The sequence below is a fragment of the Salmo salar genome, chromosome ssa26, assembly GCF_905237065.1.
Source record: "Salmo salar chromosome ssa26, Ssal_v3.1, whole genome shotgun sequence".
NCBI classification, from domain to species: Eukaryota; Metazoa; Chordata; class Actinopteri; order Salmoniformes; family Salmonidae; genus Salmo; species Salmo salar.
The window spans coordinates 50,993,680-51,018,780 of record NC_059467.1 but is presented as its reverse complement, the minus strand read 5'-3'; the positions used below and the strand labels follow the sequence as shown (position 1 = coordinate 51,018,780).

Genomic DNA, 25,101 nt, shown 5'->3' with positions numbered 1-25,101 from the left:
ATCAGCTGATATCTCAAAGTGCTGTACAGAAACCCAGCCTAAAACCCCAAACAGCAAGCAAAGCAGGTGTAGAAGCACGGCGGCTAGGAAAAACTCCCTAGAAAGGCCAAAACCTAGGAAGAAACCTAGAGAGGAACCAGGCTATGAGGGGGTGGCTAGGAAAAACTCCCTAGAAAGGCCACAACCTAGGAAGAAACCTAGAGAGGAACCAGGCTATGAGGGGTGGCTAGGAAAAACTCCCTGGAAAGGCCAAAACCTAGGAAGAAACCTAGAGAGGAACCAGGCTATGAGGGGTGGCCAGTCCTCTTCTGGCTGTGCCGGGTGGAGATTTGGTCTGTTGTTTTCTCCAGAGGAATAGAGGAAGCCTGTTCACTATGGATTTAGGCCTAGTCTAGATTAAGGCCTTCTAATTTAGGCCTGGTCTAGATTAAAGCCTTCTAATTTAGGCCTAGTCTAGATTAAGGCCATCTAATTTAGGCCTGGTCTAGATTAAGGCCTTCAAATTTAGGCCTGGTCTAGATTAAGGCCATCTAATTTAGGCCTAGTCTAGATTAAGGCCTTCAAATTTAGGCCTGGTCTAGATTAAAGCCTTCTAATTTAGGCCTGAACGCGTTGGGTACTCAAACATGGGGTGAGACATTCTCACTAATTTGTAAATAAAGCCAGTTTGTTATTTTAGAAATCTTTATTTCTGGAGAAACCTAACTTCATTATTTAGCAGACATCACCTGCTTATATTCAGTCAACACATTGATCTTAAGAATATCATGGAACATAATTGAACATTATCGTTTTTCCGTGCTCGTCTCAGAGCAGCGCCAAACGGTGCTGAAACAGACTATATATATATATATATATATATACGATAATTTGGAGATTATTATGTTTTCAACAAAAAACCCACAGTGAGTGATTTGTAACCTGAATAAAGGCCAGAATAATATTTATGAAGGCCAGAATAATATTTATGAAGGCCAGAATACAGCCCTGTTAATAGCCATAATGGTGCTGTACAACGTGACCATGTGTATTTGAAAGAGTATTTTCCAGTAAGCAACAATTTGTTTCAATATTTCTGTAATTCAGTAATACTTATTCCCATAGTAATTCGTTATGGATCCATAACTAAATCAATATCTGCATTTTGAAAGAGTATTTGTATCATTATTTTATTAACGAAAGCATAAAGATGCAGATGAAGAAATACTGTACACCTTATGCTTTTACATTTGGATAATAAAGCATTTAAAGCATTTCGAAGATATAAGCCACCTGCATTTGTTTATTAGGCTACTGTGCAGTCTGACAAGTAAACATAGACTATAGTACATACTGTAGTAAACATGGGAAAGTGTCTAATTCCTTACGTAAGGGAGAGCAGGCCATGTCCAGACTTTCTCCGTGACCTCAAGTACCTTCAATAATGGCTGTACTAGAGAATGCGGGTACGCGGGAGACCAGGGTTCAATTCCCCGATGGGGAGAAAAGACTAGGCTGTCCTTGTAAATAACAATTTGTTCTTAACTGATTCCATATGTGTTATTTCATAGTTGTGATGTTTTCACTTATATTGTACAATGTGGAAAATAGTCAAAATAAAGAAAAATCCTGGAATGAGTAGGTGTGTCCAAACGTTTGATTGGTACTTGCTTAATTAATGTGATTAATATGATGGTGTTTTAGTTCCAAGAAAACCAGAAGGTTTTTAGTTTATGTAGATTTTAGGCAATTTTTATTTATTTTTTAAAGGTGGTGGATCCTTAAGAGGTTTAAACAAAGCGATTTATTATTAATTAATTAATTTAGAATGATATAAAATCCCTTAGATTTTCTCATAGATCCTAACAGAAAAATCCCCTTGGATATTAATATAGAGTCCTCCAATCCTCTAAATGTAATTATTGGCGGAGTCACGTCATTGGGTTGGCAGGGTTGCCTAGTGTTTAGAGCGTTGGACTAATAACTGAAAGGTTGCAAGTTCAAATCCCCGAGCTGACAAGGTACAAATCTATCATTCTGCCCCCTGAACAAGGCAGTTAACCCACTAGGCCTTCATTGAAAATAAGAATTTGTTCTTAACTGACTTGCGTAGTTAAATAAAGGTAATAAAAAATGTCTGGTCTTTTATCAGTAAATGGATTGAATAAGACATGTTTTTATTCAGGTTTTCCCACCAATCACAGCAAAGTAATTATGATGCCATTCAAAAGCAGTCTAGGCAGTCTGTTCATCAGACACTGTGCTGATGGTGCTGTCTGTTTTAGAGCTGTTATGTAGGTTGTCATCTGAAAGACGGTGTCGTGGGAACTGAAAGGTCTTTTTATGAAGGAAAAGATGCTCAGCCAGAAAACTGGGGCCAGCTATTCTTGGTGTAGACTACATAGATTCAATCGATCAGAAGCACAAAGGCTCAACCTAATCAAACGACAACCATCATGAATGAATTGAGTCAAGCTTTATATGTTAGACCAGTATATCGGATAGCATAGTTTGTAGTTAGACAATACAGAATACCATGAGGTAAGGCTGTTCGATAACTCAGATGTTATTGTAGTTAGAAAAGTCTACAGAATACCATGAGGTAAGGCTGTTAGATAACTCAGATGTTATTGTAGTTAGAAAAGTCTACAGAATACCATGAGGTAAGGCTGTTTTAGTTTAGTTTATTAATTCGACCATTTAAAAAAAAAAAAAAAAAAGCACACATACACCTTAAAAGCCAAACATACACATTAATAAAATCATCGACGGATAACACACAATAAAGTCTGGGACTTATTTCCATTGTGGTCATCTTGACACAAGATGGCTGGACAAGATGGAACACACTCTGTTAAATAACTCATATGGAACACACTCTGTTAAATAACTCATATGGAACACACTCTGTTAAATAACTCAGATATGGAACACACTCTGTTAAATAACTCAGATATGGAACACACTCTGTTAAATAACTCCGATATGGAACACACTCTGTTAAATAACTCAGATATGGAACACACTATGTTAAATAACTCAGATATGGAACACACTCTGTTAAATAACTCAGATATGGAACACACTATGTTAAATAACTCAGATATGGAACACACTATGTTAAATAACTCAGATATGGAACACACTAGGTTTAATAACTCAGATATGGAACACACTAGGTTTAATAACTCCGATGTGGAACACACTCTGTTAAATAACTCAGATATGGAACACACTCTGTTAAATAACTCAGATATGGAACACACTCTGTTAAATAACTCAGATATGGAACACACTAGGTTTAATAACTCCGATATGGAACACACTAGGTTTAATAACTCAGATATGGAACACACTAGGTTTAATAACTCCGATATGGAACACACTCTGTTAAATAACTCAGATATGGAACACACTCTGTTAAATAACTCAGATATGGAACACACTCTGTTAAATAACTCAGATATGGAACACACTAGGTTTAATAACTCCGATATGGAACACACTAGGTTTAATAACTCAGATATGGAACACACTAGGTTTAATAACTCCGATATGGAACACACTCTGTTAAATAACTCAGATATGGAACACACTAGGTTTAATAACTCCGATGTTATTGCGTCCTCTTGACTTGAGGATCTTGTTGTTTTTCAGGAAAACTGACGTTGAAGATCCCTTGGAAGAACTTGTACAATGACGCTGTAGTCGCAACGTTAGATGGTCTGTATCTGCTGGTGGTTCCTGGAGCAAGTAAGGATCATTTTATACCCTCTATTTTTGTGTTCTATGGCTCTAAATGATTCCAAATGATTCCAGATGGTTTAGTGTTGGCCTACATCTAGCCCTACATGCCAGTCTCATGAATTGATTCATAACAACACTCTTTGAGATTTGTGACACTTGATTTATAAGACTTGTAACACTGTAATAATACTGTCCTGTAGACTTATGATGCTGTAGTAATATCATGACGACTGTTATAACACTGTAATATTGTCTTGTAGACTGTTATAACACTAATATTGTCCTGTAGACAGTTATGCCACTGTAATACTGTCCTGTACTATAATGAGTTACAGTGGCCTCCAGCCGTCAAAGCTCCTTAGGAAGCTGTATTTCAATGGCGCTATCTGTGTTTCAGCTGCGTCTCAGTTACGTACATGTCCATACAATGGTAAGAGGATCCTCCAGTCTGGGTTCAGGGTGGTGGACTGAGACCAATCAAGTCTCTCTCTCTCTCTCTAGTCTGTGAATGTACTCTTTCTCCTGTGAGAACACTGGGTTCTCCAACTCCTGTCTTCGAGAGCTTCTGTGTGTGCAGGCTTTCGTTCCAGCCCTGCGGTAACACAACTGAATCAGCGAATCATGGCCCAGACTGAAATACCTTCATTTGATTTATTTAATTCAGGTGTCCTAGTGATGGGCTAGAATAAAAGCCTGCACGACCGGTTTCTTCCCAGAACCAGACTATACCGCTAGTCAATTCAGCTTGATGATTTAACACTGCTACTGTGGTATTACAATGGTTTGTATTGTGGTTTTATTCTGGAATCTTCTGAGCTTCTCCAGACTGTTTTTTTTCTGGGGACTTTTTTTTCGATGTCAAGGTTTTGTCTACAAATCTAATGAATAGCTGAGTCAGATACTGACGCTATGACAGTTATACCTGTCTTTATCTGGCCCTCTGATTTGTGGACTTCCATTAAACACCAGCTCCAATCTACTAACAGACAGGTAGTGTTTACGTCCTTGATTGGTTATGGGGTCTATACTTCTATCTGAAACACAAGTCTTCTTTCTGCAAGTTTTAAAAAATATCTCATGGTTTTTTTTCGTGTGTCTTGTTTTGAGTCATGAAAATAATAATCCGGATGTTTCAGTTAATCAGGAAGGTTTTTCAGATGTCATTTGTTGAATGGAATGGAAGTTGCAGTGTCATTTCACATTCAATTGCGACATTACATATGCTTATTTTGACCACTTTCCTTCCATACAAGTAGGCTGCCCCCTTCAGACAGTAGACTACCCTTCAGGCAGCAGGCTGCCCCCTTCAGGCGGTAGGCCGCTACCCTTCAGGCGGTAGGCTGCCCCCTTCAGGCGGTAGGCTGCCCCCTTCAGGCGGTAGGCTGCCCCCTTCAGGCGGTAGGCTGCCCCCTTCAGGCGGTAGGCTGCCCCCTTCAGGCGGCAGGCCGCTACCCTTCAGGCGGCAGGCCGCTACCCTTCAGGCGGCAGGCCGCTACCCTTCAGGCGGTAGGCTGCCCCCTTCAGGCGGTAGGCTGCCCCCTTCAGGCGGCAGGCCGCTACCCTTCAGGCGGCAGGCCGCTACCCTTCAGGCGGCAGGCCGCTACCCTTCACGCGGCAGGCCGCTACCCTTCAGGCGGCAGGCCGCTACCCTTCAGGCGGCAGGCCGCTACCCTTCACGCGGCAGGCTGCCCCCTTCAGACAGTAGTCTATCCATTTAGACAGTAGGCACATTTTAAATGAACTACTGAACTGTCACTGGCTGAAGTGTATGGGTGATTACACCAGGAGAAATAGAATGAGACTGAAAGATAATCAGACTCTGGGGCCCTAAGGGAACACCTGACTGCAGGGATGATGGGTTTCAATAGTTTGAATCAGTATTTTATTGGACTTGAAAGTTCTGTCATAGCAGCACTTAGAAGTGTACCATATTCCAAAGAAAATAGAGGATTTCTGCATATAGCAATAAAAAGCTTGGATCTCTTTTCATATGTTATTTTACACTGTGTATAGCCTACACTATACTCTTAGTGCCATAGATATGCTACAGTATGTAATGTTAGATTCTAGATTAGGCTACATGTTATTGTTTTATTTGCTGTATGTAAGGGATGGCAGGACCATTTTGAGTGATCTCTGTCCCAGCAGTGCTCTGTGAAGGAGACTGCCTGCCTTTGGGACTGTCTTTGTCTCTGTGGCTAACTCAAAAGGACCTATTTCATATCTGACGTAACATTATACCAACATTATATCATTGAAAAGCGTCAATCTGGTATGTTTTTTTTTTTGCAAAAAGATATGCGTCAAGAAACATGATGCTTATGTGTATACGTTGTATTCGATTTGGGGAAGATTAGTGTCACAGTATTGATGCCTAGAGATGAGCATCAGAGATGCTTTAAGTGATTTATAAAGTGTATTTAATCAGGGGAACTCATTAAGACCAGGGTCTCATTTTCAATGGTGCCCTGAGGACAACATATTCAGCATGAACATTTCATTTAAAAAAAGGGGTTACAGTTAAAAATAAAAATAAAACATATTTTATTTTTTATAATTTAATACCACAATACATTTTTATATTTTATCTAAACAAATGCACTTCTCATTAAACAAACTCAACATGAGTCTCCTAAACTGCTCAAGCAGCACCAGGGAATCAAAACGCATGGTGTTCTGCAGGTTATTCCAGGAATGGGGGGGCATTTAAACCTGAAGAAGGATTGACCTAATTCGGTGTAGACCCAAGGAAAGTCAAGAGTTAAACAACCCTCGTAACGGGTTTCGTAACTCTGATGCTACAACAACGTAGTTCGGTAAGCCAGAAGTTTGAGTAGTAGACATTTGGAAACAAAAAGGGAGAAATGAAATGTTCTCCAGGACTTTTAATGAGGACCAGCCAACCTTTTTGATACAGGATGCAGTGATGCATATTTAACACATCATCTAAAAGGAGAGGAGCAGCTGATACGGTGCTATGTCCTGGTCTATGGTAGTTATCCAAGTCAGAAGGATTTAAAGCACAGGACCATGGTAGTTATCCAAGTCAGAAGGATTTAAAGCACAGGACCATGGTAGTTATCCAAGTCAGAAGGATTTAAAGCACAGGACCATGGTAGTTATCCAAGTCAGAAGGATTTAAAGCACAGGACCATGGTAGTTATCCAAGTCAGAAGGATTTAAAGCACAGGACCATGGTAGTTATCCAAGTCAGAAGGATTTAAAGCACAGGACCATGGTAGTTATCCAAGTCAGAAGGATTTAAAGCACAGGACCATGGTAGTTATCCAAGTCAGAAGGATTTAAAGCACAGGACCATGGTAGTTATCCAAGTCAGAAGGATTTAAAGCACAGGACCATGGTAGTTATCCAAGTCAGAAGGATTTAAAGCACAGGACCATGGTAGTTATCCAAGTCAGAAGGATTTAAAGCACAGGACCATGGTAGTTATCCAAGTCAGAAGGATTTAAAGCACAGGACCATGGTAGTTATCCAAGTCAGAAGGATTTAAAGCCCAGGACCATGGTAGTTATCCAAGTCAGAAGGATTTAAAGCACAGGACCATGGTAGTTATCCAAGTCAGAAGGATTTAAAGCCCAGGACCATGGTAGTTATCCAAGTCAGAAGGATTTAAAGCACAGGACCATGGTAGTTATCCAAGTCAGAAGGATTTAAAGCACAGGACCATGGTAGTTATCCAAGTCAGAAGGATTTAAAGCACAGGACCATGGTAGTTATCCAAGTCAGAAGGATTTAAAGCACAGAACCACGTGTATGAGGTGTATACTTATGTTTCAAAGTAGATTTGTTTAAGATGGCCAAGAAACACAATATGGGTCAGTGGTTCTGCAATAAGTGGCGCAGACAGCTGCAGTAAGAATGGATCAAGTGAATCAGTCTCTTTTTTTTGATTGTTTAACATCAATCTTTTTGCAAAACCCTTAATACATCATAGACATCAAATGGTGGAAATGGAAATAAAGTCTGTGAGTCTGTTACTGCATCATTCTGTACAATCTGTTTCAGAGGTGACTAAAGGACTCCCTCTAGTGGTAATCTGATACGTTTTCAGAGACTATCCTTTCAGACAGGTGGTCAGCTGAAGCAAAATGGTTATTAAAAGCACCACACATTTCCGTTTAGTCTAGAATGGGACAGGATGCTGTAAAACCCTGCTCGGGCAACGAGGGTGGTGGAGTTTTGTTTTAAAGATTTCAATAAATTGGCTGGATTACCACCACTCTCTGATACACAATTCAAGAAATTGGTCGATTTCTTTAAAAAAATCTTTTTTTATTTTCTAACCAGAGATGGACACATTTCTCAAATGTCTGGAGTACTGCCAATCAGATGTGGAATCAGTCAGTCTAGCCTTAGCCCAAGCTACATTTCTTTCTCAGACAGTTCATGCGTGAACCAAGGATTAGATCTATTTTTTACCCTTAGCTTTTTGTATGGCGAATGTTTATCTGCAACAGAGTTAAACAGGGAAATAAAACAATTAAGGGCCTGATCCGTGTCGGTGAAAGTTGACACAACCCACCAATCACTCAACCCCAGCTCAGTCCAAAGAAAATTGCTCATTAAAATTCAAAACATTTCTCTTTGTAATAATACGTGAGCGATAATTAGGGAGCTTAATGTCTCTTATGCAGGCAACGGGACAATGGTCACTGAACTCATTACAAAATATCCCATTGGCTGTGAACTTATTTAGAATATCTAAAAAATATTATTCTATGAGATAAGTCAATGCATTAATGTCTGGCAGTTTTTTTTTCTCTCTAATCCTCTCCTCTCACTCCTTCTCTCTCCCTCCCCTTCTTTCACCCCCTCCTCCCTCTCTCTTTCTTCTCTCTCTTTTTCCCTCATTCTTTCTCTCTCTATTCTCTAATCCCCCTCTCTCTCTCTCCTCCCTCCCTCCCTCCCTCCCTGTGCCTCCCGAGCCCCCCCACACCTCTCTAATTCAGAGGGGTTGGGGTTAAATGCGGAAGACACATTTCAGTTGCATGCATTCAGTTATACAACTGACTAGGTATCCCCCTCTCCTTCCCCCCTCTCTCTTTACATCCTCTTTATCCTCCCTCTTCTCTTCTTTCACCCCCTCTGTCTCTCCCCCTCTCTCTTCTGTTCATTATTTTCCTCTCTCCTTCCCAGCTTCATGAGGTGTCACCTGGATGGCAATAAATAAATCCTTAGTGGTTTTTAATGGGCTTTCTCCATTCTTCTGATTTGTTTTCTACTCAACCAAACTAGGACAAAACTGACAGTAAAGTAGTCTAGAACCTTTCATTAATTTAGCACTGTATCAAAATATATTTTATAGACTGTATTGTAAAAATCCATACTGGTAAGTGGGATCCATACTGGGCATTAATATGGAGTTGGTCACACCCTTTTGTTGCTATTACAGCCTCCACTCTTCTGGGAAGGCTTTTCACTAGATGTTGGAACATTGCTTCGGAGACTTGCTTCCATTCATCCACGAGCATTAGTGAGGTCGGGGCACTGATGTTGGGCGACTAGGCCTGGTTTGCAGTCTGCGTTTCAATTCATCCCAAAGGTGTTCGATGGGGTTGAGGTCAGGGCTCTGTGCAGGCCTGTCATGTTCTTCCACACCAATCTCAACAAACCATTTCTCTATGTACCTCGCTTTGTGCACAGGGGCATTGTCATGCTGAAACAGGAAAGGGCCTTCCCCAAACTGTTGCCACAAAGTTGGAAGCATAGAATTGTCTAGAATGTCATTGTATGCTGTAGCGTTAAGGTTTCCCTTCACTGGAACTAAGGGGCCTAGACCGAACCATGAAAAACAACCCCAGACCATTTATTCCTCCTCCACCAAACTTTACAGTTGGTACTATGTATTCGGGCAGGTAGCATTCTCCTGGCATCCACCAAACCCAGATTCGTCCGTCGTACTGCCAGATAGTGAAGCGTGATTCATCACTCCAGAGAACGAGTTTCCACTGCTCCAGAGTCCAATGGTGGCAAGCTTTACACCACTCCAGCCGGCGCTTGGCATTGCGCATAGTGGTCTTAGGCTTGTGCGCGGCTGCTCGGCCATGGAAACCCATTAAAGGAAGCTCGCGACGAAGAGTTATCATGCTGACGTTGCTTCCAGAGGCAGTTTGGAACTCGGTAGAGTGTTGCAACCGAGGACAGACGAGTTTTACGTGCTACGCGCTTCAGTACTCGGCGGTCCTGTTCTGTGAGCTTGTGTGGCCTACCACTTCACGGCTGAGCCGTTGTTGCTCCTAGACGTTTCCACTTCACAATAACAACACTTACAGTTGACCGGGGAAGCTCTAGCAGGGCAGACATTTGATGAACGGACTTGTTGCAAAGGTGGCATCCTATGACGGTGCCATGTTGAAAGTCACTGAGCTCTTCAGTAAGGACCGTTCTACGACCAATGTTTCTCTATGGAGATTTCATGGCTGTGTGCTCAATTTTATACACCTGTCAGCACCGGGTGTGGCTGAAATAGCCCAATCCACTAATTTGAAGGGGTGTCCACATACTTTTGACCATGTAGTGCCATCCAGCTTCCTGCCATCCAGGACCTCTATACCAGGCGGTGTCAGAAGAAGGCCCTAAAAATCGTCAAAGACTCCAGCCACCCTAGTCATAGACTGTCTCTCTGCTAGCGCACGGCAAGCGGTACCGGAGCGCCAAGTCTAGGTCCGAGAGGCTTCTAAACAGCTTCTACCCATAAGACTCCTGAACAGCTAATCAAATGGCTACCCAGACTATTTGCACCCCCCCCCATGCTGCTACTACTCTCTGTTATAATCTGTGCATAGCCACTTTAACAGCTCTACAATCAATAATAACTCTACCTACATGTACATAATTATCTCAATTACCTCGATACCGGTGCCCCCGCACATTGACTCTGTACCGGTACCCCCTGTATAGAGCTTCCACATTGACTCTGTACCGTAACACCCTGTATATAGCCTCCACATTGACTCTGTACCGTAACACCCTGTATATAGCCTCCATATTGACTCTGTACCGGTACCCCCTGTATATAGCCTCCACATTGACTCTGTACCGGTACCCCCTGTATATAGCCTCCACATTGACTCTGTACCGTAATACCCTGTATATAGCCTCCACATTGACTCTGTACCGTAACACCCTGTATATAGCCTCCACATTGACTCTGTACCGGTACCCCCTGTATATAGCCTCCACATTGACTCTGTACCGTAATACCCTGTATATAGCCTCCACATTGACTCTGTACCGTAACACCCTGTATATAGCCTCCACATTGACTCTGTACCGTAATACCCTGTATATAGCCTCCACATTGACTCTGTACCGTAATACCCTGTATATAGCCTCCACATTGACTCTGTACCGTAACACCCTGTATATAGCCTCCACATTGACTCTGTACCGGTACCCCCTGTATATAGCCTCCACATTGACTCTGTACCGTAATACCCTGTATATAGCCTCCACATTGACTCTGTACCGGTACCCCCTGTATATAGCCTCCACATTGACTCTGTACCGTAATACCCTGTATATAGCCTCCACATTGACTCTGTACCGTAATACCCTGTATATAGCCTCCACATTGACTCTGTACCGTAATACCCTGTATATAGCCTCCACATTGACTCTGTACCGTAATACCCTGTATATAGCCTCCACATTGACTCTGTACCGTAACACCCTGTATATAGCCTCCACATTGACTCTGTACCGGTACCCCCTGTATATAGCCTCCACATTGACTCTGTACCGTAATACCCTGTATATAGCCTCCACATTGACTCTGTACCGTAACACCCTGTATATAGCCCCACTATTGTTATTCACTGCTGCTCTTTAATTATTTGTTTTTCTTATCTCTTACTTTTTTCAAATGTTTTATTTTTTTAGGTATTTTTCTTAAAACTGCATCGTTGATTAAGGGCTTGTAAGTAAGCATTTCACTGTAAGGTGTAGTGTACAATTAAAAGACAATGTATTGCCCAGCCCTTATCCTGTACTGTGTGTTTTAGATGTAATATTCATCTGTTTAACTGACACATCCAGAGAAAACACTCGTGCTGCTAGGCAACCACTGGACACAAAGTCCTTGAATTATCCATGGACACGAACACAGTCCTGAAGGCAGTCAGGCTCATTCATAACACACAGAGAGAGAGAGAGAGAGAGACTGTTTCAATGTTGCTACTATTCATAACACTAGGAGAGAGAGAGAGAGAGAGAGAGAGAGAGAGAGAGAGAGAGAGAGAGAGAGAGAGAGAGAGAGAGAGAGAGAGAGAGAGAGAGAGAGAGAGAGGAGAGAGAGAGAGAGAGAGAGAGAGAGAGAGAGAGAGAGAGAGAGTTTAAGGAGAGAGAGAGAGAGAGAGAGAGAGAGAGAGAGAGAGAGAGAGAGAGAGAGAGAGAGAGAGAGAGAGAGAGAGAGAGAGAGAGAGAGAGAGAGAGAGAGAGAGAGAGAGAGAGAGAGAGAGAGAGAGAGAGAGAGAGAGAGAGAGAGAGAGAGAGAGAGAGAGAGAGAGAGAGAGAGAGAGAGAGAGAGAGAGAGAGAGAGAGAGAGGATTACATCAAGTACAAAATAACACGTAGCCTAATATTCAATTTAAAACATAATGGCAGTAATTGTTTTGTCTGTATGGCTCAGCCCAGGATTAACTCAAACCTCTATTACAAAAGCACAACAGGAAAAAGCAACATGTTTTCTCCTTGTGAGGGGAAAAGTTTTCCTTTACAGTGTAATTGGTGGTGTTGGGCTATAGATGGTCGTGCAGTAAGCAAACATATATATATATATATTAATGTTGTGATTAGCATACAGATTCAGCAGTGGTGTAGTGGAGGCTATACACCGTATACCCACTTCATTTTCAATGGGCATAGCGTGTTCTCCTTAATCCCCACAATGCATATCAAAGTAGTGTAGTGGAGAGGTAAACACTGTATCAATTAATACGGCTGATGGAACAAATCAGAAAGTTTTAGCTTACAATGCTGCTAAACTATTATTTATTCACATTTTAAGCGCAGCAATGTGCACACGGCTGTAGGCCTACGTGCAAATGTTCCAAAAAGCGAGAGATGGAAATATCTGTTAGAATATAGAATGAGGGGAGATCTAAAGATGCAACAACTATCATGGGATGCTAATATGACTGGGATTATCAACAACTATCATGGGATGCTAATATGACTGGGATTATCAAAAACTATCATGGGATGCTAATATGACTGGGATTATCAACAACTATCATGGGATGCTAATATGACTGGGATTATCAACAACTATTGGGATGCTAATATGACTGGGATTATCAACAACTATCATGGGTTGCTAATATGACTGGGATTATCAACAACTATCATGGGACGCTAATATGACTGGGATTATCAACAACTATCATGGGATGCTAATATGACTGGGATTATCAACAACTATCATGGGATGCTAATATGACTGGGATTATCAACAACTATCATGGGATGCTAATATGACTGGGATTATCAACAACTATCATGGGATGCTAATATGACTGGGATTATCAACAACTATCATGGGATGCTAATATGACTGGGATTATCAACAACTATCATGGGATGCTAATATGACTGGGATTATCAACAACTATCATGGGTTGCTAATATGACTGGGATTATCAACAACTATCATGGGATGCTAATATGACTGGGATTATCAACAACTATCATGGGTTGCTAATATGACTGGGATTATCAACAACTATCATGGGTTGCTAATATGACTGGGATTATCAACAACTATCATGGGATGCTAATATGACTGGGATTATCAACAACTATCATGGGATGCTAATATGACTGGGATTATCAACAACTATCATGGGATGCTAATATGACTGAGATTATCAACAACTATCATGGGATGCTAATATGACTGGGATTATCAACAACTATCATGGGTTGCTAATATGACTGGGATTATCAACAACTATCATGGGTTGCTAATATGACTGGGATTATGCCTTTAGCTGCTAGACAATGAAAGAAAGTTGATATGAGAACCGATAGAACAGGAAAACGCATAATGAGGAAGTCTTTATAGAATAACTGGTTTAGCGTTTCTTTTTCCTCTCCCCAATTTTCGTGGTTTCCAATTGGTAGTTACAGTCTTGTCTCATCGCTGCAACTCCCGTACGGACTCGGGAGTGGCGAAGGTCGAGAGCCGTGCGTCCTCTGAAACACGACCCCACCAAGCCGCACTTCTTCTTAACACAACGCCCCATCCAACCCGGAAGCCAGCCGCACCAATGTGTCGGAGGAAACACCGTACACTTGGCGGCCGTGTCAGCGTGCACGGCGCCCGGCCCGCCACAGGAGTCGCTAGTGCGAAACTTGGCCAAGGGACAAGGGCATCCCTGCCGGTCAAACCCTCCCCTAACCCGGACGACGCTGGGCCAATTGTGCGCCGCCCCAATGGGTCTCCCGGTCGCGGCCGGCTGCGACAGAGCCTGGACTCGAACCCAGAATGTCTAGTGGCACAGCTAGCACTGCGATGCTGTGCCTTAGACCGCTGCGCCACTCGGGAGGCCTGGCTTCGAGTTTCTATTGTGGGATTTTGTCCAAGTTTCAAACAATTAAGGAAAAATATAGCGACGCTAATAATGGGCCTAACCGTCTTCTGGTTGGTGGAAAGGATTTCCCAAAAACCTTCTCAGTTAAAGGTTAACTAGATACAAAGAATCCTCTGCCTACCTGGCAGAATGATATCATGATTATTTGCTTCAATCCGGTAGCCATTTTGTTTTGCATACTCCATCTCATGTGCGCTACAGAAACACCACTAACCAAACAGTATTAGGTGCCATGCACACTTGAATAAAAAAATTTGTAAAAATGATTTTCCCAGAAGTCAAAAGTGGTTTCCTGATGTGGTTTAAGCGTTGTTATGGACTTAGAACATCACTATTTTTCTATAAAATAAAGTGTGACTTTGAGAGTAAAAACCTGAAGAGGGGAAAAAAAAAGCAACAAATGGCTACTGGATTGAAATCTGTTACCGGTGAATTTGTGACTCAGTTGACAGCCTCATTTAGATCAGAACATATGAGCCTCCTCAGAACTGGGAGGATGATGTCATAGTGAATAGAACAATGGATTACACAATGGGCCTCATCTACTCTCTCCTACCAAGCAAAAGAGCAGTAACTTCACATTTTGATCAAAAATAAGTTACTGACATTTATTTTTAAAATATATTAGATTTACATTTACATTTACGTCATTTAGCAGACGCTCTTATCCAGAGCGACTTACAAATTGGTGCATTCACCTTATGATATCCAGTGGAACAACCACTTTACAATAGTACATCTATATCATTTTTTTGGGGGGGGGGGGGGTAGAAGGATTACTTAATCCTATCCCAGGTATTCCTTAAAGAGGTGGGGTTGTCTTCTTTATCATGTGGACAAATTTCCTGTGTTCTGTTCTGGAGAAAATGGGAGGTCATGTCTGCAGTAACTACAGAAAGTTCCAGTGAAACCAAGGAGGAAAGCAGTAACTATTATATACTCATGTCAGTTACTGCCTTTTACCTTGGTGTCACCAAGCTTTGGGCTGCAGTGTCTATGATGTACCTTTTTTTTTTTGTATTTTTGATTTGTTCTTTGCTTATACAAGTATCAAACTATATGAAACGGACAGCTACATCGCGAATGCATTTATGAACACAAGTTTGTGTAAAAAAAAAATATATATATATATCATGGAAACGTATTCCATTGGGTGTACCAAGCAAGAAGGCAGTAACTGCTGTCTAGGGTCAAAGGTCACGGTCAATATGAATAAAACATTACCTCATAATAAGACAACAGTGATTTGCCTACAACTCATTTGTCTGCACAATGAAAAAAAAACATTTTCAAAACATTTTTCTCAGTTACACTCCAATGAGCAGTTACTGCCATTTTTGTTTGGTAGGGGCAGTACTGTTAGACTAGGCTACTTAGATATAATACTGTCCTGGGCAAATATCCTCATATTAACCTGTGTTGATCCACAGATGCAGAAATACTGTCCTGGCCAAATACATTATCTTCATATTAAAGGGATATGTTGGGATGTTGTCGATGAGGCCCTTATATCGACTTCCCTAGAGTCAGATGAACTTATGGATAGCAGCTCCAGTACGAAGGAATGTTTAAAGGTAGTTTTGCGAGCCAACACTAACTAGTGTTAGCACAATAACATGAAGTTAGCAATTGCGCTAGCACTAGTTAGCAACTTCCTTCAAACAGCACATAGAAACAAATAACATGGTATCCATGAGTTAATCTTGACTCTGGGGGAAGTAGATAAAGGAACTCATTGACAACATCCTGAAGTATCCCTTTTAACCGGTGGTGTTTGCACCAGTCACATCCACAGAAGCAGAAACAATGAATGACAAGAACAAACACAGTAATGTACTCCTTGCTGCTCTGGTGGAGAGCACTGTGACACACACACACCAGTCCACCTCTACATTTGGTATGGCTGTTTTCTAATTGGGTATCTGGTTTTGTGTGTGTGTGTGCAGTACCAGTCAAAAGTTTGGACACACCTATACATTCAAGGGTTTTTCTTTATTTTTTTATTATTTTCTACATTGTAGAATAATAGTGAAGACATCAAAACTATGAAATAACACATATGGAATCCTGTTGTAACCAAAAAAAGTGTTAAACAAATCAAAATATATTTTAGATTCTTCAAAGTAGCCACCCTTTTTCTTGGCATTCTCTCAACCAGCTTCGTGAGGTAGTCACCTGGAATGCTTTTCTAACAGTCATGCTTTTCCAACAGTTACCACATATGCTGAGCACTTGTTGGGTTGAGGTCAGGTGACTGTGGAGGCCAGGTTATGTGATGCAGCACTTCATCACTCTCCTTCTTGGTCAAATAGCCCTTACACAGCCTCGCTGTGTTTTGGGTCATTGAAAAACAAATGATAGTCCCACTAAGCGCAAATCAGATGGGATGGCGTATCACTGCAGAATGCTGTTGTAGCCATGCTGGTTAAGTGTGCCTAGAATTCTAAATAAATCACAGACCGTGTCCCCAGCAAAGCACCATCACACCTCCTCCTCCATGCTTCACGCTGGGAACCACACATGTGGAGATCATCCGTTCACCTACTCTGCGTCTCACGAAGACACGGCGGTTGGAACCAAAAATCTCATCAGACCAAAGGACAGATTTCCACTGGTCTAATGTCCATTGCTCGTGTTTCTTGGCCGAAGCAAGTCTCCTCTTCTTATTGGTGTCCTTTAGTAGTGGTTTCTAGACAGCAATTTGACCATGAAGGTCTGATTTCATGCAATACTTCCGAACAGTTGATGTTGAGATGTGTCTTTTACTTGAACTCTGTGACGCATTTATTTGGGCTGCAATCTGAGGTGCAGTTAACCTCTAAACAGCAGGGGTAACTCTGGGTCTTCCTTTCCTGTGGCGGTCCTCATGAGAGCCAGTTTCATCAAAGCGCTTGATGGGTTTTGCGACTAAACTTGAAGAAACCTTCAAAGTTCTTGACATTTTCTGCATTGACTGACCTTCATGTCTTAAAGTAATGATGGACTGTCATTTCTCTTTGCTTATTTGAGCTGTTTTTGTCATAATATGGACTTGGTCTTTTACCAAATAAGACTATCTTCTGTTTAACACCCATACCTTGTCACAACACAACTGATTGGCTCAAATGCATTAAGAAGGAAAGAAATTCCCCAAATGAACTTTTAACAAGTCACACCTGTTAATTGAAATGCATTCCAGGTGACTACCTCATGAAGCTGGTTGAGAGAATGCCAAGAGTGCAAAGCTGTCATCAAGGCAAAGGGTGGCTACTTTGAAGAATCTCAAACATAAAATATATTTTGATTTGTTTAACACTTTTTTTGAGTTACTACATGATTCCATGTGTGTTATTTCATAGTTTTGATGTCTTCACTATTATTCTACAATGTAGAAAATAGTAAAAAATAAAGAAAAACCCTGGAATGAGTAGGTGTTCTAAAACTTTTGACTGGTACTATAGATTTGTGTAGGGCCTGTTTTGGACAGTTTCCCAGACCAAGATCAACCGTTTCCTGGACAACAAAAAAAACACCCCTCTTTTTAAATCTAGGACTAAACTTAAACTTGGTTCATACAGTGGAAGTAAGTCTATAGTCTATCCATGGTTGAATCCACACAGTCCAACCGGCAACTAAAGCTCTGAATGTTAAAACGCTAACACCAGTTAAACTGTACTGTATGTATGTTTCTATCAACAGTTCTATGTCTATCCACTATATAGTCATGTTGTCTTGTTCTATGTGATTTAAGTACCAAAACATCACCTGAATCCCTGAATATTCCAACACCCGTTGTTTTTATTAACTATGTCCATGGTGTGTTGTTTCAAAGCGATAAAGTATGATGCTGCGAAGGAGGAGCGTTACCAGCAGGAGGCGAAACAGAAGGAGCTGCAGCGCATTGAAGAGGCGCTACTGATGGCTGCTCGCAGAGGTGAGGAGACGGGAGTTAAACTAGTGGACTGACATCACAGAGGTGAGGAGACGGGAGTTAAACTAGTGGACTGATCTCACAGAGGTGAGGAGACGGGAGTTAAACTAGTGGACTGACATCACAGAGGTGAGGAGACAGGAGTTAAACTAGTGACATCACAGAGGTGAGGAGACAGGAGTTAAACTAGTGGACTGACATCACAGAGGTGAGGAGACGGGAGTTAAACTAGTGGACTGACATCACAGAGGTGAGGAGACGGGAGTTAAACTAGTGGACTGACATCACAGAGGTGAGGAGACGGGAGTTAAACTAGTGGACTGACATCACAGAGGTGAGGAGACGGGAGTTAAACTAGTGGACTGACATCACAGAGGTGAGGAGACGGGAGTTAAACTAGTGACATCACAGAGGTGAGGAGACAGGAGTTAAACTAGTGGACTGACATCACAGAGGTGAGGAGACGGGAGTTAAACTAGTGGACTGACATCACAGAGGTGAGGAGACGGGAGTTAAACTAGTGGACTGATCTCACAGAGGTGAGGAGACGGGAGTTAAACTAGTGGACTGACATCACAGAGGTGAGGAGACAGGAGTTAAACTAGTGGACTGATCTCACAGAGGTGAGGAGACAGGAGTTAAACTAGTGACATCACAGAGGTGAGGAGACAGGAGTTAAACTAGTGGACTGACATCACAGAGGTGAGGAGACGGGAGTTAAACTAGTGGACTGATCTCACAGAGGTGAGGAGACAGGAGTTAAACTAGTGGACTGACATCACAGAGGTGAGGAGACGGGAGTTAAACTAGTGGACTGATCTCACAGAGGTGAGGAGACAGGAGTTAAACTAGTGGACTGACATCACAGAGGTGAGGAGACAGGAGTTAAACTAGTGACATCACAGAGGTGAGGAGACAGGAGTTAAACTAGTGGACTGACATCACAGAGGTGAGGAGACAGGAGTTAAACTAGGTGACATCACAGAGGTGAGGAGACGGGAGTTAAACTAGTGGACTGACATCACAGAGGTGAGGAGACAGGAGTTAAACTAGTGGACTGATATCACAGAGGTGAGGAGACGGGAGTTAAACTAGGGCTGACATCACAGAGGTGAGGAGACAGGAGTTAAACTAGTGGACTGACATCACAGAGGTGAGGAGACGGGAGTTAAACTAGTGGACACTCACAGAGGTGAGGAGACAGGAGTTAAACTAGTGGACTGACATCACAGAGGTGAGGAGACGGGAGTTAAACTAGTGGACTGATTCACAGAGGTGAGGAGACGGGAGTTAAACTAGGGTGACATCACAGAGGTGAGGAGACAGGAGTTAAACTAGTGGACTGACATCACAGAGGTGAGGAGACAGGAGTTAAACTAGTGGACTGACATCACAGAGGTGAGGAGACGGGAGTTAAACTAGTGGACTGACATCACAGAGGTGAGGAGACAGGAGTTAAACTAGTGGACTGACATCACAGAGGTGAGGAGACGGGAGTTAAACTAGTGGACTGATCTCACAGAGGTGAGGAGACAGGAGTTAAACTAGTGGACTGACATCACAGAGGTGAGGAGACGGGAGTTAAACTAGTGACATCACAGAGGTGAGGAGACAGGAGTTAAACTAGTGGACTGACATCACAGAGGTGAGGAGACAGGAGTTAAACTAGTGGACTGACATCACAGAGGTGAGGAGACAGGAGTTAAACTAGTGACATCACAGAGGTGAGGAGACGGGAGTTAAACTAGTGGACTGACATCACAGAGGTGAGGAGACAGGAGTTAAACTAGTGGACTGACATCACAGAGGTGAGGAGACAGGAGTTAAACTAGTGGACTGATCTCACAGAGGTGAGGAGACAGGAGTTAAACTAGTGGACTGACATCACAGAGGTGAGGAGACGGGAGTTAAACTAGTGACATCACAGAGGTGAGGAGACGGGAGTTAAACTAGTGGACTGACATCACAGAGGTGAGGAGACGGGAGTTAAACTAGTGGACTGACATCACAGAGGTGAGGAGACAGGAGTTAAACTAGTGGACTGACATCACAGAGGTGAGGAGACGGGAGTTAAACTAGTGGACTGATCTCACAGAGGTGAGGAGACAGGAGTTAAACTAGTGGACTGACATCACAGAGGTGAGGAGACGGGAGTTAAACTAGTGGACTGACATCACAGAGGTGAGGAGACGGGAGTTAAACTAGTGGACTGACATCACAGAGGTGAGGAGACAGGAGTTAAACTAGTGGACTGACATCACAGAGGTGAGGAGACAGGAGTTAAACTAGTGGACTGACATCACAGAGGTGAGGAGACAGGAGTTAAACTAGTGGACTGACATCACAGAGGTGAGGAGACGGGAGTTAAACTAGTGGACTGACATCACAGAGGTGAGGAGACAGGAGTTAAACTAGTGGACTGACATCACAGAGGTGAGGAGACGGGAGTTAAACTAGTGGACTGACATCACAGAGGTGAGGAGACAGGAGTTAAACTAGTGACATCACAGAGGTGAGGAGACAGGAGTTAAACTAGTGGACTGACATCACAGAGGTGAGGAGACAGGAGTTAAACTAGTGACATCACAGAGGTGAGGAGACGGGAGTTAAACTAGTGGACTGACATCAGAGGTGAGGAGACGGGAGTTAAACTAGTGGACTGACATCACAGAGGTGAGGAGACGGGAGTTAAACTAGTGGACTGACATCACAGAGGTGAGGAGACAGGAGTTAAACTAGTGACATCACAGAGGTGAGGAGACAGGAGTTAAACTAGTGACATCACAGAGGTGAGGAGACGGGAGTTAAACCACTGCTCTCTCTCTCTACTGTTTACCTTGTCCTGCTGGTGGTGTATTTAATCTGACCACTGCTCTCTCTCTCTACTGTTTACCTTGTGCTGCTGATGGTGTATTTAATCTGACCACTGCTCTCTCTCTCTACTGTTTACCTTGTCCTGCTGATGGTGTATTTAATCTGACCACTGCTCTCTCTCTTTACTGTTTACCTTGTCCTGCTGATGGTGTATTTAATCTGACCACTGCTCTCTCTCTTTACTGTTTACCTTGTGCTGCTCACCTCACGGGACACGTAGACTCTCAGACGGGAGAGCTGCTGTTTAATCTGGAAAGTGTTGTGTATAAGGAGCCTCAGCATGGTAGGTTCTGTACTGTAGTGGACCAGCCAGGTATTAGGTTCTGTACTGTAGTGGACCAGCCAGGCATTAGGTTCTGTAGTGTAGTGGACCAACCAGGTATTAGGTTCTGTTCTGTAGTGTAGTGGACCAGCCAGGTATTAGGTTCTGTTCTGTAGTGGACCAGCCAGGTATTAGGTTCTGTTCTGTAGTGGACCAGCCAGGTATTAGGTTCTGTTCTGTAGTGTAGTGGACCAGCCAGGTATTAGGTTCTGTAGTGTAGTGGACCAGCCAGGTATTAGGTTCTGTTCTGTAGTGTAGTGGACCAGCCAGGTATTAGGTTCTGTAGTGTAGTGGACCAGCCAGGTATTAGGTTCTGTTCTGTAGTGGACCAGCCAGGTATTAGGTTCTGTTCTGTAGTGGACCAGCCAGGTATTAGGTTCTGTAGTGTAGTGGACCAGCCAGGTATTAGATTCTGTTCTGTAGTGGACCAGCAAGGTATTAGGTTCTGTTCTGTAGTGGACCAGCCAGGTATTAGGTTCTGTACTGTAGTGGACCAGCCAGGTATTAGGTTCTGTTCTGTAGTGGACCAGCCAGGTATTAGGTTCTGTACTGTAGTGGACCAGCCAGGTATTAGGTTCTGTAGTGTAGTGGACCAGCCAGGTATTAGGTTCTGTTCTGTAGTGGACCAGCCAGGTATTAGGTTCTGTAGTGTAGTGGACCAGCCAGGCATTAGGTTCTGTTCTGTAGTGGACCAGCCAGGCATTAGGTTCTGTAGTGTAGTGGACCAGCCAGGCATTAGGTTCTGTAGTGTAGTGGACCAGCCAGGTATTAGGTTCTGTAGTGTAGTGGACCAGCCAGGTATTAGGTTCTGTTCTGTAGTGGACCAGCCAGGTATTATGTTCTGTTCTGTAGTGGACCAGCCAGGCATTAGGTTCTGTAGTGTAGTGGACCAGCCAGGTATTAGGTTCTGTTCTGTAGTGTAGTGGACCAGCCAGGCATTAGGTTCTGTTCTGTAGTGGACCAGCCAGGTATTAGGTTCTGTTCTGTAGTGGACCAGCCAGGCATTAGGTTCTGTTCTGTAGTGGACCAGCCAGGTATTAGGTTCTGTTCTGTAGTGGACCAGCCAGGTATTAGGTTCTGTTCTGTAGTGGACCAGCCAGGCATTAGGTTCTGTAGTGTAGTGGACCAGCCAGGCATTAGGTTCTGTAGTGTAGTGGACCAGCCAGGTATTAGGTTCTGTAGTGTAGTGTACCAGCCAGGTATTAGGTTCTGTTCTGTAGTGGACCAGCCAGGCATTAGGTTCTGTAGTGTAGTGGACCAGCCAGGCATTAGGTTATGTTCTGTAGTGGACCAGCCAGGTATTAGGTTCTGTTCTGTAGTGGACCAGCCAGGCATTAGGTTCTGTAGTGTAGTGGACCAGCCAGGTATTAGGTTCTGTTCTGTAGTGTAGTGGACCAGCCAGGCATTAGGTTCTGTTCTGTAGTGGACCAGCCAGGCATTAGGTTCTGTTCTGTAGTGGACCAGCCAGGTATTAGGTTCTGTTCTGTAGTGGACCAGCCAGGTATTAGGTTCTGTTCTGTAGTGGACCAGCCAGGCATTAGGTTCTGTTCTGTAGTGGACCAGCCAGGCATTAGGTTCTGTAGTGTAGTGGACCAGCCAGGTATTAGGTTCTGTTCTGTAGTGGACCAGCCAGGCATTAGGTTCTGTAGTGTAGTGGACCAGCCAGGTATTAGGTTCTGTTCTGTAGTGGACCAGCCAGGCATTAGGTTCTGTTCTGTAGTGGACCAGCCAGGCATTAGGTTCTGTTCTGTAGTGGACCAGCCAGGCATTAGGTTCTGTTCTGTAGTGTAGTGGACCAGCCAGGTATTAGGTTCTGTTCTGTAGTGGACCAGCCAGGTATTAGGTTCTGTTCTGTAGTGGACCAGCCAGGTATTAGGTTCTGTTCTGTAGTGGACCAGCCAGGCATTAGGTTCTGTTCTGTAGTGGACCAGCCAGGCATTAGGTTCTGTTCTGTAGTGGACCAGCCAGGTATTAGGTTCTGTAGTGTAGTGGACCAGCCAGGTATTAGGTTCTGTTCTGTAGTGGACCAGCCAGGCATTAGGTTCTGTTCTGTAGTGGACCAGCCAGGCATTAGGTTCTGTAGTGTAGTGGACCAGCCAGGTATTAGGTTCTGTTCTGTAGTGGACCAGCCAGGCATTAGGTTCTGTTCTGTAGTGGACCAGCCAGGCATTAGGTTCTGTTCTGTAGTGGACCAGCCAGGCATTAGGTTCTGTTCTGTAGTGGACCAGCCAGGTATTAGGTTCTGTTCTGTAGTGGACCAGCCAGGTATTAGGTTCTGTTCTGTAGTGGACCAGCCAGGTATTAGGTTCTGTTCTGTAGTGGACCAGCCAGGCATTAGGTTCTGTAGTGTAGTGGACCAGCCAGGTATTAGGTTCTGTTCTGTAGTGGACCAGCCAGGCATTAGGTTCTGTAGTGTAGTGGACCAGCCAGGCATTAGGTTCTGTTCTGTAGTGGACCAGCCAGGCATTAGGTTCTGTTCTGTAGTGGACCAGCCAGGCATTAGGTTCTGTTCTGTAGTGGACCAGCCATGCATTAGGTTCTGTTCTGTAGTGGACCAGCCGGGTATTAGGTTCTGTTCTGTAGTGGACCAGCCGGGTATTAGGTTCTGTTCTGTAGTGGACCAGCCGGGTATTAGGTTCTGTTCTGTAGTGGACCAGCCGGGTATTAGGTTCTGTTCTGTAGTGGACCAGCCAGGTATTAGGTTCTGTTCTGTAGTGGACCAGCCAGGCATTAGGTTCTGTTCTGTAGTGGATCAGCCAGGTATTAGGTTCTGTTCTGTAGTGTAGTGGACCAGCCAGGCATTAGGTTCTGTTCTGTAGTGGACCAGCCAGGTATTAGGTTCTGTTCTGTAGTGGACCAGCCAGGCATTAGGTTCTGTTCTGTAGTGGACCAGCCAGGCATTAGGTTCTGTTCTGTAGTGGACCAGCCAGGCATTAGGTTCTGTTCTGTAGTGGACCAGCCAGGTATTAGGTTCTGTTCTGTAGTGGACCAGCCAGGTATTAGGTTCTGTTCTGTAGTGGACCAGCCAGGCATTAGGTTCTGTACTGTAGTGGACCAGCCAGGTATTAGGTTCTGTTCTGTAGTGGACCAGCCAGGTATTAGGTTCTGTTCTGTAGTGGACCAGCCAGGCATTAGGTTCTGTTCTGTAGTGGACCAGCCAGGCATTAGGTTCTGTTCTGTAGTGGACCAGCCAGGTATTAGGTTCTGTTCTGTAGTGGACCAGCCAGGCATTAGGTTCTGTTCTGTAGTGGACCAGCCAGGCATTAGGTTCTGTACTGTAGTGGACCAGCCAGGTATTAGGTTCTGTTCTGTAGTGGACCAGCCAGGTATTAGGTTCTGTTCTGTAGTGGACCAGCCAGGCATTAGGTTCTGTTCTGTAGTGGACCAGCCAGGCATTAGGTTCTGTTCTGTAGTGGACCAGCCAGGCATTAGGTTCTGTTCTGTAGTGGACCAGCCAGGTATTAGGTTCTGTTCTGTAGTGGACCAGCCAGGTATTAGGTTCTGTTCTGTAGTGGACCAGCCAGGTATTAGGTTCTGTACTGTAGTGGACCAGCCAGGTATTAGGTTCTGTTCTGTAGTGGACCAGCCAGGTATTAGGTTCTGTTCTGTAGTGGACCAGCCAGGTATTAGGTTCTGTTCTGTAGTGGACCAGCCAG

The 25,101-nt window shown here is 43.5% G+C and overlaps 1 protein-coding gene across 6 annotated transcripts in view; it reads left to right on the top strand.

Moving 5' to 3' along the window:
- Positions 1-25,101, top strand: part of vps13c (vacuolar protein sorting 13 homolog C) — a 225,915-nt gene that overhangs the window by 16,772 nt on the left and 184,042 nt on the right. For 3 of the 6 annotated variants that reach the window (XM_045709063.1, XM_045709064.1, XM_045709068.1), the window contains exons 4-7: positions 3,637-3,732; positions 4,124-4,156; positions 18,151-18,252; positions 21,344-21,406. In XM_045709063.1, the coding sequence (XP_045565019.1) occupies positions 3,637-3,732; positions 4,124-4,156; positions 18,151-18,252; positions 21,344-21,406 (294 nt within the window). The remainder of the gene's footprint in view (positions 1-3,636; positions 3,733-4,123; positions 4,157-18,150; positions 18,253-21,343; positions 21,407-25,101) is intronic. The other 3 variants (XM_045709065.1, XM_045709066.1, XM_045709067.1) reach the window with 3 other exon arrangements.